We start from the raw sequence: 23,089 nt of genomic DNA, 5'->3' as shown, positions 1-23,089 counted from the left end.
TGTTTTAAATTGATATTCATGATAACAACCTCTCTAAATTATATTGACAGATAAAGTTAGAGACACAAGGAATTAAGGATAGAGTAAATATTGAATTGTTTTGGAAGTGTATGGGTCTCTTTCAATCTTGTGCATAATATAATTTTTTTAGTTCAGTTTTGATGGACTGACAGTTACACCGTCATACAATGACATCCGTTCTTTTAGATGATTATTTATGTGGTCAATATAGAAAGTAATTATTTTTGCTGATGTAGCATTATGTAGTTGGATGTATTTTTAAAACTATTTTATATGAAAATTAAATTCTAATTTTTTAAGATTTTCAAATTGGACATTTTGATTTACGGTAAATTTTATTGTTCTTTCACACAAATTGGTCATTTTATCATTTTTAATGAAATAGTGTTTTTGGGATGCACAAGTTTTTAACAGTTTTAAGATAGTTTTGTTTTTAAACGACATTATTATATGATAAATTGGTCTCTTTTCAAAATGTTTGAGAGACTAATTTGTTCAAGAAAAAAAAATTTGAAAAATAAAAATTTGTTAAACAACAAAGTTTTTATTATAAAATCTTAGTGGTCAATTTAGCTGTTTGTATATTTTAAATAAGCTTTTTTTTTTTCTCTTTTAAGTTTTTCAACTGCAACCAAATCAGCACAATATCTCTAAATGTGAAAATAAGAAAAAAAAATTGGTTCAATTGTAAAATAATCAACATCTTTTCAAATAAAAACTGAAGTTGTCGAGCCAACTTTGTTTGGGCAGTAGCTCACTTATCCACTTGAGTATGCAACAAATTAGTCATTGGTGTATGAGCCGAAAATATCATAAAAAAGAACAAAGTTACGGTGGAGTACGAACAAGGACAATGTTGGGATGACCAAGCCAATGATGAACAAATTTTCATTTGAGGAAATTCCATACATGGAAAGGCTGAAGCATAATGTCATAAACCATATTGAGTCCTTGAACTGCTCTAGACTTTCTTCCCTTAAAACTCTTGAAATAACAGCCATTATTGTTCTTCACCTATTGTCAACGGCACATATTTTCCTTAGACGTTAGAGGCCATTTAGAGCTTACGTAAAAGAGTGTTAGGCCTAATGGAAAAAAAAGGCACTTTGGTTAAAATTATGTTTATTGAAGAAAAAGGCATTACGCACATTATTATCTTGATTTGACAACATAATTAAGCGAGGTTATCCATCCATCAATATCAATTTCAAAACTTTTTACTGAAAATTACTAGTAATCTTCCAAAAAAGAACAAAATTAAAACAAAACTAAGATAACAATTCGCATTAGGTCACACTAACAAGTAATGGCTTCAATCAGAAGGTGATGACGGTGAAAAATCACCAAGAATGTAACCAATCTCCAACAGAGACGACCAAATCCAAAATACAAGTGTGAGAATAGAATAATTAGGCAGCACCCTTTCCCTTCTTCTTCTGGATTTTCTTCATGTAAAACTCAAGCTCCTTACCTTCCAAAATATAGCTGCAGCATTCAAGAAGGAATGAAATAAGTATCTGATCAAGAATCAAATTAGACAAAATTCAGTGCAACCCAAACAAGCAATAGTTATATTACCCATCAGCCCTGCCACATTGCCCAGGTCGAGAAGCAATGCAAGCCAGCAATCTCCCACCACCAAACTGCTCTTCAATATGGGGATCAAGCTTACGATCTTTCTGGCGTTTCTCAATTTTTCTCTGAACATGGTTGCTTTTCTTGGCTTCCTCTGCGGGGGTCTCACCTTCCTGCAAATAAGACATCGATGGATAATAGGAAAACACATCAGCCTCTACACATGCTAATGCAGTTGACATTATAAATCAATTATAGGTTAGCTAAATATCACTATAGGAAAACACTTTAGCCCCTGCAATGCATTCTTTATTTTGCATTTTATGTGCATTTGGCCTAATAGAAAGAATAACTTGCAAATAAACATAATGCAGCATGTAATTACTTCTGATTATTTTCAAAAGGCTTATCATATTAAAACGGAACAAACATAAAAGTTCCAAAGGCTTCACCTCGGCAGCATCCTTCTTGGCAGCTGCTGTTTTCTTCTTCCTGCCAATATCAACACCATAATGCTGAAGGTACCACTGCTTGAACGGAGCAGCATCCACCTGAACAATGGCACTCTTGACAAGGGTCTGAGTTCTCACGAGCTCATTGTTTGAGGCATTGTAAACAACATCAAGAATACGAGTCTTGCGAGTCACAGCTTCACTACCCCACGAATAGTTTCCTGTATCCAACCTCAATGCCCTCCACTTCACATTGCCACCTCTTACACGAATCCTCCTGACCGTCTTGTTGCTCGATAACTTAGTGTTGGCTGGCTGGCGTCCAAGCTCATACCTATATTAAACCATAAAAGTATTTTGGCTTTATAAAAATAACTAGGACTTTGATATTATATTAAACAACTATACTAGGTACACACCAAAATCAGCCATCAATATGAAATACATATTAGAATACAAAATGCACATTGAGAATGAGTTAAACAAGTATTTTTGTATACTAAATTATATAGGGCTTATTTCCTTTCAGTAAATATTTTCTACAGGATTAGAAAATAAAACAAGCTCATTGCATTGCATCTCCACTTTCAGTACTTGTGATTTTCTATTTCCTACATATATAAAACAAAATTATGAAATGACACATATCAGAAGAAGCCATCGGATCATTCATAAAAAATAGCAGTCACTCTCATAGAAGGTCTACATTTTGCATCAAACCTCTATGCAACATTCGAAATATAAAAATTGCATTCCTAATCCATTAAAATAACTGTATATTCAAAATGGAAAAAAGAGAGTGAAATCATACTTTCTCTTCTTCCTCCAAACCTTCTTCTTGCCACCAGTGGCGCGCCTCTTGTGCATAGAATCCCTGGAAATACCTGAAACACAACAAACAAATCCATCACATAATTGGCGTTACTTTGATTCTGTGAAATCATCAGAAAATTGGCGTTGCAATTGGAGAAGAGAGATGATGTTGAAGCATACCCATCTTGGTTGAACCAAAAGCACCGAGTCGCCTCCCACAACTATCACCAGCTTAAAACCCTAGTTGTGGCGCATATATATGTGTGTCTATTCTCTTTTCTCTCTTGTTCTTCTTTTTTTTTTTTCAAAGAACCCTAAGTGTGCGCATTGTTTTTCACGTTTTCTTTTTCTTTTATTTTTTTCATCAAGCGTATGTTTGAGGCCCAATGGGCCTAATGTTAGTTCATAATTCAGAACTCAATTACTTTTGCCCCCAAAAAATTTCAAACGCGTATCAAATGGCCCGTACAAATCCCATTGTTTGCATTTTCTTATAAAATTTGTTGAGAAAGTATTGGGAGCCAATGGTTTAAGCGTATAATGTGTACAATGAAAGCTTAGGAAGTATTAGAGATATGATCATTAGTGTTACATTATTTTGTCAGATTACGCTTTTGGGATGAGTGGTTTCATGACATAGTATTAGAGTTCTAGATTTGAAAGGTCAAGAGTTCGATCCTTGGTGAACTCCAAAATCAGCTTAAGATTTTGGATAGTATATGTGATGTTCATTTTATTCATAAACTAAAGATTTAGCTCATTGTACACATTGTACGATTAGGACATTGACTTCCTAGCAAGATAAATTATGGTGCCTTTTAATATGTTGTATTCAAATTTGAAATTTAGCGAAATCCAGGTAATAAATGGAAATTTCTAAGTGTTTTGTGTACGAACATTTAATATGGGTGAGTTTGTGAATTTTATTTTTTGGTGCTAACTGAGTTTGTGATGTTATAATAGCTAGGTTATTTTTATAACAGATTTTTACCAACTTTTTTCTTTTTTAAAGGATTTTTTTGTCATGAAGAGAATTTTCTTAAAGAGTTTTTTTTCTCGTAACCTTAATAGACCATCTTATAAAGAGTTATTGTCAAAGAAAATTATAACGGGCTAAGGATTAATGGGCTTATATTTATATTATGTTACAATACTAATTTCCAATACTCTACCAAAAACAAAACCTTTCAATAAATGTGGAGTGGAGAACCCACAACATGTATCAATGATTAACAATAAAATGACAAATAAATTCTTGAAGATTTATACTTTAAAGTTTAAATAAATTAATTTTTAAAAAAAAAAGTACTAATAAAATTATCTAGAATAGTAAATATAGATACACTGTATTTAAATTAGCCCATATAATTAAGATAGAAGGTATTAATTTCAACTCATTTGTCTACGTTTATTATTTTAAAAGACTTTGTTGGTAATTTTTTTAGGGAATAATTCGTTTGAAATATAAATTCTGAGAGATTTATTTGTCACTTTACTCTAATGATTAATTATTGGACTTAAGACGTATATTTATAACTAAGATCATATAGTACAGTCAACTCAATTTTCATAAAGTAAAATCTACAATTAACCAAGATATATATTAAAAATTCTAACAAATATTTCTTTGGGTGAGAATTCTCTTGTTTTTCTTAACCTTATTTATTTAAGAATTTCACCAACATTTTTTTTAAATGATAATCTCCATAAAAGACTATAACAAGTAATAAAAATAATGGTAATTCTTTACTAGTAGAGGTAACAAATGAGACGAAATCTACTCGACTGACCCGCTTAACTAACAAAAAACAAAACATAATAAAAAAGAATGCCTAACCCGCAAGTTTAGATAGCCTTAGAGGGGTAGGAGAAGGGACTTGCCTCTTTTACATTTTTTTTAGGCTTAAACCAAAAAATTTACTAAGACCTATAACTCAAATAAATCCTACTCAATACCCATAACATAATACAGTTTAGTCTCCACACTCCTAACACCCACAAGCCACAATGCCTACAAACTCTTTGCCTCTGGCTCTTTCCGTCACATACACACTAACCCACAATAATCAGCGCCGTTGCGCCTCGCCCCTTGGCACTCGCCTTGCTATCCACCCACCATGACACCAAATTCGTCGCATGTCTGTTGCGTTTGCTTTAACTCTCCCTTGTCTGCTGGCCAGACCTATGTCGTCTCTCCTCGACTCTGTTTGTTTTTCATTCTTAGCTCGTCACTCACACTCTTCTCTTTTACTCTCAGCTCGTGACTCACTCACTCCTACATGCGGTATATACTCTTTTTCCCTTCTGCCTTAACATTGACAGAATTTTTGAACTTATACTCTATTCTTGATTTTGAATTTCTTTTTGAATTAGGATTGCTAAATTTTTCGTCTAATTTTTATTATCAATATTGCTAATTTCTGAATTTCTGAGACAGTAAAATTATTTATATTATCAATATTGTTAATTTTGCTATGAATGTGAATATGTAATAATGATATTATTCTAATTCTTTATGTCTGATTTTGAAAAATACTAATTGATGGTCCTTCTCCTTAAAAATTACTTTTTTTAAGAACTTAAAAAAAATTAAATAGACAGATTTATCCCACCAACGTGCTATTAGACAGGACAAGGCAGATTTCTGGCTGAGAGGGACAGGGGTAGGGGCAGGATGGGTTGGTCCACCTGCCATCTCCATTGCCAAATTTTGTCATGTTTAATACATTGTATATAGAAGTATATACAACATATAATATTATTTATTTTTAGAGACTTTAATTAAATGATTTATTTTGTATAACATTAATGTGTAAAAATTTGCAACCTCTCATAAAAATAAAGAAAATAACAAAAGAGCAACTTACATATCGAGAACGACCACATGCTACTGCGACTTATAAATAATCACCCTCCATTCTAGCTTCACTCATTCATATTTCTCCCTACGTTTAAGCCACGTCATGAAACTTGGTCCGATCAAATTACCCATATATTTTAAGATAAATTAAACAAGACTATCAAATTTTATGTGCCGATAAAGAGTGCGAAGAGAATGCAACTTGTTTGGTCATTGTCCATGTCCATAAGAGACATGGACACAGTGGTACATATATGTCCATCATTTATTTTCAGTGTTTTTTCAAAAGATTGAGACACAAAGATACAAATAATTAAACACAAACTTTCGCACTTTTAAATATCAATTTATCTCTAACCATGACCCCTCTTTTTTCCATCTTCCCTTCTCCCGTTCTATTTCTTGTGTCAGTGGGTTGCCATCCTCCATCTTCCCTTTGCCACTACCCTCTCCCTTCATTACTGCTCTGTCTATCACCGCCACCACCATTGGCGCTGATGCGCCCTCCTCTTCTCACTTTTCATCACCTACTACCCCCCTCTCTCTCACTCTTTCACACTTACTCTATCTCCCCCCTCTCTCTCTCAACCTCTTCGCAGTGCCACCCTCCTCTCTCCCTATTTCTCTTCGCGTCGCCCATTGCTACATATTTTTCACTCTCCCTGTTTATCCATTGTCTCTTTGATCGCAATTTCTCTCGCGCTCCTAGCTGCAACAATTTTCTCTTAGATGTACTCGATTCGTTTTCTGTTACTAGGAGCTTGAACCAGGTTTTAAATTTGATGGATTAGTTCATGAAGAATCCGTCCCTCTCTATTTCTCATGGAGTGGGAACCGAAATTCGTTGTGGTTGAAACGCGCATGAGACGAAGGATGTGCTCGTTTTGCTCATGAACATGCTTGGTCTCAGAAAAGAGTATTTTCCAAGTCTAATTCAGTTTTGCTCATGAACATGCTTGATCGTGGAAAGGAGTATGTTTCAAGTCTCTTTAAATTTTTTTCTTTTTTTTTGAAAAACAAAAGAATTGTAGAATTGATTATTGAAAGAGTTCTTACTAGTAATAATTTGGGTTGATGTTGTTGGTGGTGATGATGGAAAGCAATAGTGGTGGTAATTGTAGTGATGAAGCTGTGGTGACAATAAAAAAGTAACATTGACATTTAGTTTATACTAGTGTGATGTGTGCATAATCACCAAATACAATATTAACTTTTAATAAATTTGGAGAACCAACATGTATCAATGATTTATTATTGGGCTTATTAAGACGTATATTATAAGGTCCCACATCGATTGGGGAGGAGAACGAAGCATGCCTTATAAGGGTGTGCATACCTCTCCCTAGCATGACACGTTTTGACGAATGAGTGTGGAGGCCTTCGACTATCATTTCTATCGTCAAAGGCAAAACCGTGAGGCCTTATGTGCCAAACCGTAAGGCCTTGTGTGCCAAGTAGTACCTCAAGTGAATGAGGATCGATCCCACGAGGATTGATGGACTAAGGAAAAATGGTTGATTAAATTACTAAGTTAGACAAACAGAAAAGAGCGTTTGGGTCTCAATTGCATTAAACAGTAAATTCAGAATATCAGAAAGCAAGCAGTAAACAAGTTGTGAATAATATATGGAGAAACAGTTAAGACTTCAGAGTTATCTAATTTCCTGATTGACTTTTCTTACTAACTATTTTAATCATGCAAGATTTAATTCATGGCAAACTATATGTGACTAAACCCTAATTCCTTAGACCTTTTTAGTCTCCTCTAACTCTCATCAACCGCCAATTCCTTGGTCAATTAATTCCAATTAGAGGGTGAAGTTTAATTCTAGTTATATGCCACAGAAATTCTAATTACCCAAATATAAGAGGATTATATGTCACGTATCCCATTAAGTTCAGATAATTAGAAATTCAGGAGAATATGTTTTCAAACTGTTGTTCAAGTAAAGAGTTTTTCCAAGTTATACAAGAACTCAATTAGAAAGAGGGTCATACTTCCGTTCCACCCAAATTTATAAAATAAAGAATGAAAACAATTCTTGAATTATATGAATCAATACATGAATTAAAATAGAAAAATAATAGAATCAATCCATACAATAGACAGAGCTCTTAACCTTAACAATGGAGGTTTAATTGCTCATGGAAAAGAGTGAAAACTAAGATTCTGGTAAACTGTAAATTTGGAATGAGGTACAAGAGAAAGCTGATTCTTTTCCCTTTTATATCTAATTCTAATTAATGTAAAATATCTTTTCTAAAATTAAAATAATATCTTTTCCTATTTTAAAATAAAATACAAAATCCAATCAAAAATAAATCTGGCTTCATTCGCAGCTTTTCTTGAATGCCTGGGGACCACTTGGTTGTTAGGATCAACGCTGAACTTGAAAAACTTCAAGTTCAGCGTGGGATAAGCAGAGGCGTCCTTATTGCGTTCCATTGGGTCCACGCTGAACTTGGAAATTTTCAAGTTAAGCGTGGAGGAGGCAGTGACAATTCTACGCTTTTCCTTTGAATCCACGTTGAACTTGGAGCCAAGTTCAACGTGGAGAAGGAAGAGGTTGCTGAAGAAGAAATGTGCACTATTATATATTGTTGGAAATTTCTAGAAGTTAGCTTTTCAATGCCACTAGAATCACGTCTATTGGACCTCTGTAGCTTAAGTTATTTCTGTTTGAGTGCAAGGAGGCCAGAATTGACAACATTATTCACTTTCTTCCTTTTCTGCTACAAAACTCCGTCAAATCCATCCGAATGCTACCTGAAATAAATAGAATTGTACACAACTCAAAGTAGTATCCATAGTGGCTAAAAGATATTTAAATTTTGATCAAACTCAACAATTTGAATGCAAATTTACTAGGAAAAGATAGAGAAGATGCTCACGTATCACAACACCAAACTTGAATTGTTGCTTGTCCTCAAGCAACCAAAATAAGTACATGATTAAGATGTGAATTTGCATAAGAAGTGAGAGTTTAGTCAAGCTCAAGTATATTCTTAAAATGGGGTTTATTCATTGTAACTTTGAACAGTTTTGGCAATCTCACTCTCCTTTGAATCAAAGGAATATCAGTATCATTCGGAATTAGAATCCGGATCATATTATAAATTATCTGATCTTTATACCCCAGTTTAATCTTTGAACAAAACAAAATTTATTTTATTTCTCTTTTCTTTGGTGCTTTGCACCTTGAGTCTAGCCGTGACTTTAAATGTTTTGTCTCAAGCTTTACTTGACACATAAACACCACAAGCACTTGACTGGAGAACTCTTTCTAAGTTCTGATTGCTCTTTCAGTTACTCCCAGACAGTGGTGCTCAAAGCCTTCGGCATACTCTTCTAACTGCATTTGGTCTCGACTCTAAATATTCTGTCTCAAGGATTACTTGACACAAGAACACCACAAGCATATGACTAAGGAAACAACTCTTTGAGCTTTTAATCATGTCTGACCTCCTTAGTCATTGATGCTTAGAGCCTTGGACCTTGCTTTTATTTTTCTTTTGCTGCTTCTTTTACTTCAAGGATTAAGCTTTCACTAATTTCAGAGAAGTCATAATAGTTCTCTAAATTCTTGTTCCTTATACATCAACATCCTTTGATTCAAATTCAGATATGCACTGTTCATGTCATGCATTCAGGATTACAGAAAATGCCACCACATTTAAGTAAATAAGACTATTCTTCAATATAAACTCAATCTCTCATGCAATACATCTTTTTTTTTCTTTTTATTTCAAGCTTAGTGAGTAATACATGAAACATCCCTTCAGACTAAAAATCAAATAACAAAATAAACAGTAAATTAAACTAAAACCTAGGAATTGAAATAAAAACTGATCATGCAATAACAAAATAAGCAGAAAATAGGAACCTAATATAGTAAGAACGGGAAGGAATATAGAATGAAAGGAACTCAATCACCTCAGTTATCCTAGTGGCCGTTTCATTCTTCTGGCTGTGCTCTTTCGTGGATCGGAGATGATTCGCCTTCCTTTGGTGTCATTAAAATAAACAGAAAATTTACAAGCGGAGCGACAACACCAAACTTAAAAGTTTGCTTGTCCTCAAGCAAAGAAAAACTGAAAATATAGAAGAACATAAAAAGACAGACAGAAGAAGAAAAACAAATATTAGTATAAAAAAATAGAATAATAAAAGCACAAGAGAGGTGAAAATAATTAAAAGATATATATATATATATATATATATATATATATATATATATATATATATATATATATATTAGATAGTTATTGATAGAGGGGGGTTACGGTGGTATGGTGAATAAAAGCTCTGAAATGATATTTACAACTTGTTTACTACTTGCTTTCAAATATTCTGAATTTATTGTTAATGCTTTTGAATCTTCAAACACCATTTTTTACTTGTCTAATTAAGTAAATTAATCAACCATGGTTGCTTAGTCCATCAATCTTCGTGGGATCGACCCTCACTCGCCTGAGGTATTACTTGGTACGACCCGGTGCACTTGTCAGTTAGTTTGTGGGTTACAAATTCCACGCACCAAGTTTTTGGCGTCGTTGCCGGGGATTGATAGTGATTAACAAATATTAGTTGTTTGATTGCTTAGATTAGGCGTTTTAGTTTCAATTTTATTTAAGTTTTGCTTTAGTATTTTTGAAAAAAATAAATAAATAAATAGCACTAATATTTTCCCTTAATTTCTGAATTTAAGTTTGGTGTTACCTAGTTATTTTTTTTTAATTTTTCCTATTTATTTTTCTTGTTGTTTTCAAATTTTTCTGCCTTAATTCCACTCATAATTTTTTAAATTTATTTATTTATTTATTTAGTATTTTTATTTTATTTCTTTACACAAGTTACCTCACTGGGAATTTTCTGCACTCTGACGTAGAGAGTTTCATCTTTTCTTGTCTTCTGTCTGTTTATAAGCAGGAATAGGGACAAGGAACCTCTGTTAGACTTTGATTCTGAACTTGAAAGGACTTTTAGGCGGCGTTTGCAACAAGCAAGACTTTACAAGGTTGCAGAGTCCACTATGGAGCATAATAATGCTGCTAATGCCAATGTGGCAAATCCTAATGGAAATGAACAACCTAGAAGAGTTCTTGGTTCATACACTACTCCCAATGCAGATCTTTATGGAAAAAGCATTGTGGTACCTCCCATAGCTGCAAACAACTTTGAGCTGAAGCCATAACTAGTCACTCTGGTGCAACAAAACTACCAGTATCATGGTCTGCCCCAAGAAGATCCAAATCAATTTATTTCTAATTTTTGTAGATTTGTGATACTGTAAAGACAAATGGAGTGAACCTGGATGTGTACAAACTCATGCTCTTCCCATTTGCTTTGAGGGATAGAGCAAAGCTGTGGTTGGATTCTCATCCCAAGGAGAGTATGGATACTTGGAAAAAGGTTGTCACTGGATTTCTGACTAAATATTTCTCACCTAAAAAGCTGACTAAGCTTAGGGTGGAGGTTCAGACCTTTAGGCAGAAGGATGGTGAGACCCTTTATGAAGCTTGGAAAAGATACAAGCTACTGACTAAGCAATGCCCTCCGGACATGTTCTCTAAATGGACCTAACTAGATATCTTTTATGAAGGCTTGGGTGAAATGTCCAAGATGTGCTTAGATAATTCTGCAGGTGGTTCATTGCACATGAAGAAGACACCGGAGGAAACTACTGAGCTTATTGAATTGGTTGCTAGCAACCAATATTTATATTCATCTAACAGGAATCCTGTGAACTCTGAGCCCCCTCAAAAGAAAGGCGTTATGGAAGTAGAAGCTCTTGATGTTATCCTTGCTCAAAATAAAATTTTGAGCCAACAGATGAGTTTAATTTCTCAACAATTGAGTAGGATGCATGTTTCAGCTGTCAACACTCAGAATGCACCTGAAGAGATCCCTTATGACATGACAGGTAATTTTATGCAAAATGAGAATTATGACTATACAAAATTTTCTTTTGAACAGGTTAATTACATGGGGAATGCTCCTAGAAACTCCAATAATGATCCATACTCTAAGACCTATAATCAGGAGTGGAGAAACCACCCAAATTTTGGGTAGAGAGAGCAACCTCAGGGATCACTGAATTTTAACAATAATTCTCAGGGTGATTTTCAACAGAATAATTATAATAACTACCAGTTTCAGTCTCCTCATCAACAACCACCTCAGCAGGTAAATTCTCAGCCCCAAGAGAACTCTGATATGGAAGCAACAATGAATCATTTTATGCAGAAAACTAGAGCTTCCTTCAGAAACTTGGAGGTACAGGTAGGCTAGTTGAGCAAGCAAATATCTGAGAGGCCTCCAAGTACATTCCCTGGTGATACAGTGGTGAATCCAAGAGAGAAATGCAAAGCTATCACCTTGATAAGTGGACAAGTGGCAAGTACGGATGCACAAGTTAATGAGGAGCCAGTTGAAAAAGAAGCTCCAGCAGAGAAGAAAAAGGAGGTGGAACACACCCCTCCTAGGCGTGCAGACAACCCCATTCCCAGTATCTCTTGACGCTCATCCTACATTACCTAAAGCTCCTGAGTACAAGCCTAAAATGTCATATCCTCAGAGACTTCAAAAGGAGACCAAGGACAAGCAGTTTTCAAAGTTCTTGGAAGTCTTCAGAGTCAATATTCCTTTTGCTGAGATTTTGGAGCAAATGCCTCTCTATGTCCAGTTCATGAAGGAGCTATTATCAGAGAAGAAGCCCTTAAAGGAAGATGAGACAGTGGTACTGACTAAAGAATGCAGTGCCATCATTTAGAATAACTTGCCAAGGAAGATGCCGGATCCAGGGAGCTTTCAAATTTCATGCACCATTGGGAGCACAACCTTTGAGAAAGCGTTATGTGATCTGGGATCAAGTATCAATTTAATGCCATTGTCTGTGATGAAGAAGCTGCAAATCCAAGAGGTGCAATCCACAAAGATAGCATTACAGATAGCAGAGAAATCTATAAAGCCTGCATACGGATTAGTGGAGAATATCTTGGTCAAAGTGGGTAAATTCTTCCTCCCAATAGATTTTGTGATTCTTGACATAGGGAAGGATGAGAATACCTTTATAATTCTAGGAAGACCATTCCTAGCCACTGGAAGAGCTCTGATTGATGTGGAAGAAGGTGAATTAGTGCTTAGAGTGCATAATGAGCAACTAGACTTTTATGTCTTCAAAGATATACATTCAGCAGGTGAAGAAGAGAGGTGCATGCAGACTGAGCTTATTGATCCAAACCTTCAAGAACTCCCTGATGATACACAACAGAAATTGCAGCTCAAACCTCCTTTGGTGACAAACAATAAAATTCCTCCTAATATCAAATCTAAGTTTGGTGTCGGGAATGCATCATCCACCAAGGCAGAGGTTCCAAAAAAGAAGAAAGTACCTAGAGGATGGAGAAACAAAAAGATTTCCACTGAAGACTTCTCCCCAGGAATGAAGGTGGTGTTGACTAGCAATCCAGTGTTCACTTATACAGTAAACAGAATCCTCTCTCTGGAGCATATTGAACTACTTTATGAGGACACAGGGAGAAGATTCACAGTGAGGGGAGAAGAGCTAACCCCCTATGATCCTCCTCCTTAGAGGAGCTGACCGTCAAGCTAGTGACGGTAAAGAAGTGTTTGTCGGGAGGTAACCTGATAATTTCGTATCCTTAGTTAATTTTCTGTTGCGGTTGATTTTATTATTTATTTGATTTTTTTAATTTTCCACGCTGAACTTGAGGTATGTCAAGTTCAGCGTGGACTCTTGGCCAATTCTCCCCTTTTAACGTCGTTCAGCACACTGAACTTAGAATTTCCTAAGTTCAGCGTGGACTTCAACCAAAATCACACAATTTACGTCGTTTTGCCACATTAAACTTGGAATATAATCCCCGACAACGGCGCCAAAAACTTGGTACAAAAATTACAACCATAAACTAACCGGCAAGTGCACCGGGTCGTACCAAGTAGTACCTCAAGTGAATGAGGGTCGATCCCACGAGGATTGATGGACTAAGCAAAAATGGTTGATTAAATTACTTAGTTAGACAAACAGAAAAGTGCATTTGGGTCTCAATTGCATTAAATAGTAAATTCAGAATATCAGAAAGCAAGTAGTAAACAAGTTATGAATAATATATGGAGAAACAGTTAAGCCTTCAGAGTTATCTAATTTTCTAATTGACTTTTCTTACTAACTATTTTAATCATGCAAGATTTAATTCATGGAAAACTATATGTGACTAAACCCTAATTCCTTAGACCTTTTTAGTCTCCTCTAACTCTCATAAATCGCCAATTCTTTGGTCAATTAATTCCAATTAGATGGTGAAGTTTAATTCTAGTTATATGCCACAGAAATCCTAATTACCCAAATATAAGAGAATTATATGTCACATATCTCGTTAAGTCCAGATAATTAGAAATTTAGGAGAATATATTTTCAAGTTGTTGTTCAAGTAAAAAGCTTTCCCAAGTTATACAAGAACTCAATTAGAAAGAGGGTCATACTTCCGTTCCACCTAAATTTATAAAATAAAGAACAAAAATAATTCTTGAATTATATGAATCAATACATGAATTAAAATAGAAAAATAATAGAACCAATCCATACAATAGATAGAGCTCCTAACCTTAACAGTGGAGGTTTAGTTGTTCATGGAAAAGAGTGAAAACTAGGATTATGGTAAACTGTAAATTTGGAATGAGGTAGGAGAGAAGAGAAGTTTCTTTTCCCTTTTATATCTAATCCTAATTAATTTAAAATCTATTTTCTAAAACTAAAATAATATCTTTTTCTATTTTAAAATAAAATACAAATTTAATCAAAATTAATTAAACTATGCGTGCAGCCTTTGGAAGAAGATTGGGAACCACTGGTATTATCACGATCCACGCTGAACTTGGAAATTTCCAAGTTTAGCGTGGAGGAGGCAGTGGCGTCTTTAGCATGTTCCTTTGAATCCACGCTGAACTTGGCTTTTCCCAAGTTCAGCGTGGAGAAGGCAGCATGTGCTTCTCTGGGAGTTCTTAAATCCACGTTGAACTTGGTAGGAACTAAGTTCAACGTGGAGGATGTAGAGGTTGTTGAAGGTAAAATGTGCACTATTATATATCGTTGGAAAGACCTGGAAGTTAGCTTTCTAATGCCACTAGAATCACGTTAATTAGACCTCTGTAACTCAAGTTATTTTCATTTGAGTTCAAGGAGGTCAGGATTGACAGCATCATTCGCTTTCTTCCTTTTCTGCTACAAAATTCCGTCAAATTCCTCTGAATGCTACCTGAAATAAATAGAATTGTGCACAACTTAAAGTAGCATCCATAGTGGCTAAAAGATATTTAAATTTTGATTAAACTTAGCAATTCAAGTGCAAATTCACAAGAAAAAGATAGATAAGATGCTTACGCATCACGGTCCCACATCGGTTGGGGAGAGGAACGAAGCATACTTTATAAGGTTGTGGATACCTCTTCCTAGGATGACGCATTTTGACGAGTGAGTGTGGGGGCCTTCGGCTATCCTCCTTATCGTCAAAGACAAAACCGTGAGGCCTTGTGTACCAAAACGGACAATATCGTGCTAGCGGATGGTCTGAGCTGTTACAGATGGTATCAGAGCCTGGTTCCCGGATCAATGTGCCAGTGAGGGTGCTGGGCTCCCTTGGGAGGGTGGATTGTAAGGTCCCACATCGGTTGGAAAGAGAAACGAAGCATGCCTTATAAAAGTGTGGATACCTCTTCCTAGCATGACACGTTTTGACGAGTGAGTGTGCGGGGCTTTGACTATTATCCCTATCGTCAAAGACAAAACCGTAAGGTCTTGTGTGCCAAAACGGATAATATCGTGCTAGCGTGTGGTCTAAACTGTTACATATATTTACAACTAAGATCATATCGTACGGCCAACTCAATTTTTATAAAGTGAAATCTCTAATTAACTATGATATATATTAGAAATTCTAACAAATATTTCTTTAGCTGGAGACTTATTTTTTTAACCTTATTTATTTTATAATTTCACCAACAATTTTTTCAAATGATGATCCTAATAACAAGCCATACCAAGTGATAGAAGTAATAGCAATTCTTTTCTAGTAGGAGTGACAAACGGACTAAAAAATATTAGGTTGATTTATCTAACTTGCCAAAAAAAGAGTTAGACTAAAATTTTAAAACGGACTTCTGGCAGGAAGGGGGAGGGGCTGGATGGATTGGCCCACCTTCCACCTTTATTGCTAGCTTTTGTCATGTTTAATGAATTGTATATAGAAGTATATATAACATATAATATTGTGGGTAATCACATGCTAATGCAAATTAGATATTGTGGGTGTGATCACCCATAAAGAAAATAACAAAAGTGCAAGTTAGATATTGTGAGTGATCACATGCTAATGCAACTTACGAATAATCACCCTCTATTTTAGATTCACTCATTCCTATTTCTCGCTATGTTTAAATCATGTCATGAAATCTAGTCCCATCAAATCACACATATATTTAAGGAGATAAATTATACAAGACTATCAAATCTCATGTGCCGAGTAAAGAGTGTGAAAAGAATACGGTTAGTTTAGTTATTGTCCATGTTCATAAGAGACATAGACACGGTAGTACATGTCCATCGCTTATTTGTTTAGACACAAATTTTAATAGACACAACAGCTAGCACACAAATGCATACAATATATATATATATATATATATAGTATTTTTACATGTCCATCGCTTATTTGTTTAGACACAAATTTTAATAGACACAACAGCTAGCACACAAATGCATACAATATATATATATATATAGTATTTTTCCAAAAGTTTTAGTCACAAAGACATAATTAATTAAACACAAACTTTTATATTTGTATCCCTTATTAATTTTTAAAATATCAATTTATCTCTAATCATGATCCCCTTTTTTTTCCTTCTCTCCTTCTCCCGTTCTGTTTCTTGGCTCCGAGGCTTACCATCTTTCCTCCGCTACGACTACCCTTTCTCTTCATCACTGTTCCGTCCGTTACTGCCACCGCCACTGCTACCACCATTGGCGTTGCCGCCCTCTTTCTCTCTATTTCTCTCTTCTGCATTGTCCATCATCGCCTCTCTCCCTCTTCCTCTTTGCATCGCCCACTGCTGCCTATTGCCCACTCTTCCAGTTTATCATTGTCACTCCGATCACACTTTCTCTCGCACTCCTCGCTACAACGATTTTTTCTCAAATGTGTTCAATCTATTTTCTCTAATTAAGAACTTGGGCCAGGTTTTGAATATAATGGATTAGTTCATGAAGAACCCGTCCCTGTCTATTTCTCAATGAGTGGAGTCAGAATTTGTTATGGCTGGGACGCACATGAGATAAAGGATGCGCTCCTTTTGCTCATGAACATACATGCTTGATCTCGAAAAGGAGTATTTTTTAATTCTATTTTTTTTTTCTTTTCCTTTTAAAATAAGAATTGTTGTATTGATTATTGAAAGAGCTCCTATTAGTAATAATTTGAATTGATGTTGATAGTAGTGATAACAAAAAATAATGATGGTGATAATTGTAGTAATGAAGTAATGTTGATAATAAAAAAGTAAAATTGATATTTAATTTATACTAATGTATCGTGTATATTATTATCAAATACAATAAAAAAATTTGTATATCTTTATATTTATATCTCTAGCTATATATTTATCTCTATATTCATATGTTTGATAGATACTAATCAAACACAAACTTAATGTCCATTGGACTTTTGATAAAAATATCTTTGATTTTTTTTTTTTATCGTAGTAAATTGTTGTGTGTTACCAGAAAGAATAGGCACTAAAGAAAGATTATGTATCTTAAATATACAGAGCTGTTAAAATTTGTTGTGCATTTTGCGCACAAATTTAAAGAAACCGGTGATCTTCTTTTTGTTCAATGAATAATAAATGAGTAATTTTATACAATAAACATATATAAAAGTATAAATATTAAATAAAATAAAATAATTTTTTGTGATTGTGTTTTTAGCATTACTTAGACAAAAACAAAGAAAAAAAGATGGCTGATCAATCCTCTTTAGTTTACATATAATAATATAATATAAGACAATAATAAATCAAGCCTGTGACTAGAATGGATAGAATTAATTTTAAATTCAAATTCTATATTTTATTTACGTAACTTAATCTGTTGTACTTCTAACTTTATCTGTAACGGAAATGGATTATCTCAAATGAAAAAAATACTTAAGAGAATAAAGTATGATCTTTTATCTTTAATCTTTTAAGTGAAACTAAAATTAAATAAGAGAAAAAAAATAATAAAATGTTAAATTAAACATTAGATAGTATCTAATTTTTTTGTTACTGGAGAAGATCCACTCCCATCTGTAACAGATCATATTTTTAACCTTTATCCAAATGAGTTGGACATTCGTGGATATCATAGAATTGGTGATACCAGACCTAGTTAAAAAAAAATATATATAGAAAATTTTAAATGCTTAAAATTATAAAGACTAGTGTTAATTCCACTACTATACCAACTAATTAATTAACCATACATATATTATAATTATATTTAGTATTATTATTATACTGTATGCAGTTTGTCAGATTGGAGAAGTCATCCAATATTGGCATATATTGCAATAATATAATCAGGAAACTTTCCACAAATGGATATACAGTTGAACTACGTAAACAACTTGTAATATACATCCATACTTGTATTAATTTCAAGTTCAACAATCCACAACCACCTTCATTTGAATAAAGTTACCAAAACTGAATAATGCATTCGATATTTATATGACATTTCATTATCATATATTTATTATGTACTTTCCCATCCAACCAACATAGTAGATATTCTTTTTTATATATAGGGCACAATTACTTCGGCATTTTTCTTTTCCTTTCTTTTTTGGCCCCATCAAAACTTCTTTTTTTAATGGATTTTTATTCCTTTGATAAAGAACTCAAAACCCAAAGAAGCCACCAGATCTAATAGCACGTTGTCCTTTTACTCCTCTTATTTGGGCACCTTTAATTTCAGACTCATTTAACGGACTAATATATATATATTCTCACGTATGTTTTCAAGATATATTAAATTTTCACTTCTATTTTCATGTTATTTAATTAAAATAATATGGATATTGATAAAAATTTATGGAAAAGATAGCAACCATCATCCTATATTGTTAAAGAGAAAGTATAGGGAGCCAATGGAAATTTTATACGATATGTACAATAGAGGTTTATGAAATATTAGAGATATAATTATTAGTGTTATATTTTTCTATCAGGTTAAACTTTTGGGATGAGTGATTTCATGTCATAGTATTCTGTTTGGTGGAGAGACAGAGACGAAAAGACTGAGACTAAGAGACAGAGACTAAGAGACAGGAATTGAAATAAATCTCAGTATTCTGTTTGGTGCAAAATGGGAGAGAGGAATTGAAACAATAATGAAACTTTAATTTAATTTGCACAAAGGGTAAAATTGGAATTAATTAATTAAAATGAAAGTATTTTAGGTATAAAATGTTATTAAAGTTTTAGTATCCATCTCTAAAAATTTCAGTCTACTGTGTTCCTACTTTTTGGAAGTACTGAAATACTGAAATTTTAGAGAAAGAGACAGAAATTTTAGTACCAGTCTCTGAACTAACAAACACGATACTGAGTCTCAGTCTCTCAGTCTCTCAGTCTCTGTGTCAGTACCTCAAAACAAACGCTACCTTAGAGCTCTAAATCTAAAAGATCAAGAATTCGATTTTTGGTGAACCCAAAATCAGTTTAAACTTTTAGAATGAGTGGTTTCATGACTTGAGATGTTTATTATCCTGCTACTCAGATGATTATTCTGGATAGTATGACTAAAGATTTAATTTATTGTATATTTAGACCATTGGCTCTCTAGTAGTACTCATTGTTAAATTATTACAGTAGTAATGTTACACAATAATTCAAAGTTATTTTATTTAATTTAACTACTAGAAAAGTTAAGTATATATTTGTGACGGCTTTGATTTGATGTTGCGTCAGTTTAGGTAATAAGTGATGATTTATAAGAACAATATCCCCATTGCACATGATAATAGAAAGAGACGCTAATTATTATTATTACTATAATTGCATGTTTTTGCTGGGAAATTGATTGTAGAAGCAACCAGATGCATGTGATAGATGTACTGTAATGATTGCAAGGATATATATATATATATATATAGATTTAATAATACTAAAATAATAATAATGATGGAAACATATCGAAGGAAATATATGAGAAAAAGTGGATATGTTTGCCTTAATTTCTACGAAACTTTGACGTAAGGGAGAGTTGTGAATAATTCGGTATTTAATATATAGTTGAGAAATATTAGAGGATTATTATAATTAATTTTTTATTATTATTTTTAATTATATATAAATTTAATTTTTTTATTTAATAATTTAATAATATATTTTAATTTATATTTTTAAATATTAATAAATAATTAATAATAAAAGATAATAAATTTTGATAATTTTTTAATATTTTTGTGATATATTTTAAAGGAAATTTTCTATGTTGCTAATTCAGTGAATTTGACATTTGTACATGTCTGTCTTCTATAAGGCATTTGATTTGATTTGAATTTATGGTAAGCAACAACAACTTGGCATTGATTGCTATCGATCACTATTTTTATTTTTGTAATTATAAACTCATTATATGTATTTTTTAAAACTGAAAATAAAGGGAAAATTGAAGGAAAAAAAAAAGAAAAGAAAAGATGGCAAAAGTAAAGATAGGCTTGAGTTGGAATTCATAGTACACCACAGCTGTTTCAATAGCTAAGTATAAATAGTTTTAGAATTTTAGTCTTTAATATAATAAAATTATTTTATAAATCTTTGTTCACCAGATAATTATTTGTTATTTATCCTAATAAGAATTTAATAAATTTTAGTTGAAAAAAAAATTAAAGAAGTATGTATTATTAGAAACAATAATAACAAATAGAGGTAATGATCAAGAAATATTTTAAAGTCAAAAATCAAAATCTTTCAATCATACTAATAGATTTAAATATATTTTCGTTCTCATAAAATATAGTTTTTAATGAACTAACGTAGATGATTGCAGAACTAAAAAATAAAAGATTTATTTTGTAAAACATCAAAATCCTATGTAAAACACACTGTCACAAGTGTGAAAGTGATGGATGAATAAACGTAACTAGTTACCTTTTCAAAAGTGAGAGTGAGTAGGCAAATTCGTCTTGGATGTAGTAATTTATTAATTAATGATAAATTCTTACATAAATTAAAAGATATTATGAGAAATGAAATAAAAAATAAATAAAAAAGTGAGTAGTCTTCAAAAGTGTAGTACTTAATTAAAAGAATGTATGTTATACATAGATTCTAGTAGAACATTGATTATATAGATTATATAAGTATTATTAAAACTAAGATTACATTTTTTATATTTTCATATTATTTTTTATTTTTTAAATTAAAAATATTATTAAGTAATAAAAAAATATCATTTTAATTTTTAGTAATATTTTTTAAAATATTATAATTATACCACAGGAGTATATCTCCAGTACTTCAAGATGATAATGATATAATACATTTTTTGCTTATCTCAATCACTCTTTGCAACCATTAAAACGAGTGAGATTAAAGGGTTCGAGCAAAATTTAGCATTATAACATTGAGTTCCTTTTTCACTATGAGAAATTTTTGTGGATCTTATCTATGCCATTTTCTGATGAATATGATCCTCTTTAGAGGCAAGCTCAGAGCATACTTTATGGCACTGGATTGAGGAAGAAGGAAATAACACTAGCTAAGCTTTTAGAGAGAGAAAGAAAATTTAGAACATTTTGTAAGGTGGAAAAAGTGGATATATTATAATGTTCATTGAGATCTGATTACAACTGAGGTGAGCACCCCCTTTTATAGAGGTCTTTAGATAGTAGTGATATCTTACAAAATCTAGACAAACCTATCATACAGTACCAGCTGGAGGATAAGGATAAGCCTTGTCTCTTTCTGGTCTTTCTTATACATGTGACAAAGGTCACTTTATTTTAATGCACTCAATAATTATACATAGTGGAGCTACTGCCCTAATAAAAGGACGGTTTGAAATAGTCTTCTAGAAGGGTCTCATCACCATCTGAGAAGGATGATGTGTCTTCAGAAGCCAGATTAACAGTTCTAAGATCCATATCCAGATCTTGTAGATAGGTAAACGGGTCTTCAGTGTTTCCTTCATTTGGATCTTGGGCATCTTGCAAATATGGGTCATATGGATCTGAGTATGGGCCTTCAGCGTCATTGGGTATTCCTACATCAATTCTGGTTGGGTTTGGTGGTAAGGTATATACTCTTCCATTTAAATCTTCAGAATTCAGATCTTCTTCAGTGTTTGGAGTATGTGCAGACGTGTTGGGCTGATCTCTTGGAGCATAAAAAGAGTATTGTCCAAATTGATTAATTATTCCTGAAGTAATGAATCTGGACTGAAACTCTTGGAGAGTTATTGGCGGAACATCTATTTGAAACGGGAGTCCTTCAACTATATCTCTTTCTCCATATAGTTCAGGTTGTCAAAGTTGACAAAGGTATTTGGCCAGGGTATTTAGAACTGTCTTTTCATCCGTGGGCCATATGGTAGAGTATCCAACAATATCAATCTTGTTCATGGTGTGTGGATCTCCTCCAGCAAAATAATTCCTCTGTAAGGTAATAAAACAACAGAATTTCCATTTTGCCTTAGAGAATTTATCCCATAGTTGGTGCCGGTCGAGCATATTATATAACATTCCTCTTCATGCGTCAAACGGGGCATACATAGAGAATAACCGAACTAAATGAGAATGGACTTGAGTGCGATTACATAGGATGTGATATACAGAAAAGAGTGGCACTATGATAGCACATGTATACATGGATGACAGAGCCAGATATACCACATCATTTTCTTTAGTATAGGTCCTTGGATTATTGGTATAGTGTAAACAGGGGTATCCATGTTGAAGTACTTTGGATTTGGATGGATTTGGGTTATGATAAGGAGCTGGTGTAGCCAGTAAAACAAAGTTTGTCTGGGTAGACAATCTATTTGGAACTCTGTCTGAGGTTTTGCTTTGAGGAAAAAAGGACCAATATTTCTTTTGTATAGACTCCTGTGAAGTGGACAATCAAGGAATAGAATGGTGTATGAAAGATTGTATGTGCTCATGATGCAAATGTAATTGATTGGTTTGGGGAGTGGTTCTTTGGTTGGTCTGGATAGAAAATCAGCAAGTGTGTTTTTGTGGCCTTTTATGTGTCTCACTTCGAATTTATAACGAGAGAACCAATCTTTCCATTGCAGGAGTTGAG

General features: G+C 33.3%; 1 protein-coding gene across 1 annotated transcript; it reads right to left on the bottom strand.

Moving 5' to 3' along the window:
• Positions 1-1,212: 1,212 nt before the first annotated feature.
• LOC130960303 (40S ribosomal protein S8-like) lies at positions 1,213-3,187 on the bottom strand. Its single transcript, XM_057885675.1, has 5 exons — positions 3,042-3,187; positions 2,860-2,932; positions 2,049-2,382; positions 1,600-1,769; positions 1,213-1,506 (listed from the first exon to the last, which is right to left on the bottom strand). Exons 1-5 carry the CDS (start codon positions 3,043-3,045, stop codon positions 1,431-1,433), a joined length of 657 nt encoding a protein of 218 aa, XP_057741658.1. The 5' UTR covers positions 3,046-3,187; the 3' UTR covers positions 1,213-1,430.
• Positions 3,188-23,089: the final 19,902 nt, after the last annotated feature.

This window comes from Arachis stenosperma, chromosome 2 (assembly GCF_014773155.1).
Source record: "Arachis stenosperma cultivar V10309 chromosome 2, arast.V10309.gnm1.PFL2, whole genome shotgun sequence".
NCBI lineage: Eukaryota > Viridiplantae > Streptophyta > Magnoliopsida > Fabales > Fabaceae > Arachis > Arachis stenosperma.
Note: the sequence above shows the minus strand (reverse complement) of the source record. Positions and strands in the feature narration are given on the sequence as shown.

Excerpts from the sequence above, each read along its gene's own strand:
- LOC130960303 (XM_057885675.1), bottom strand. Across the intron at positions 2,383-2,859 it reads GTTTGGAGGAAGAAGAGAAA|GTATGAGCTTGGACGCCAGC; the intron begins GTATGATTTCAC and ends GGTTTAATATAG. Across the intron at positions 1,507-1,599 it reads CAATGTGGCAGGGCTGATGG|CTATATTTTGGAAGGTAAGG; the intron begins GTAATATAACTA and ends TGAATGCTGCAG.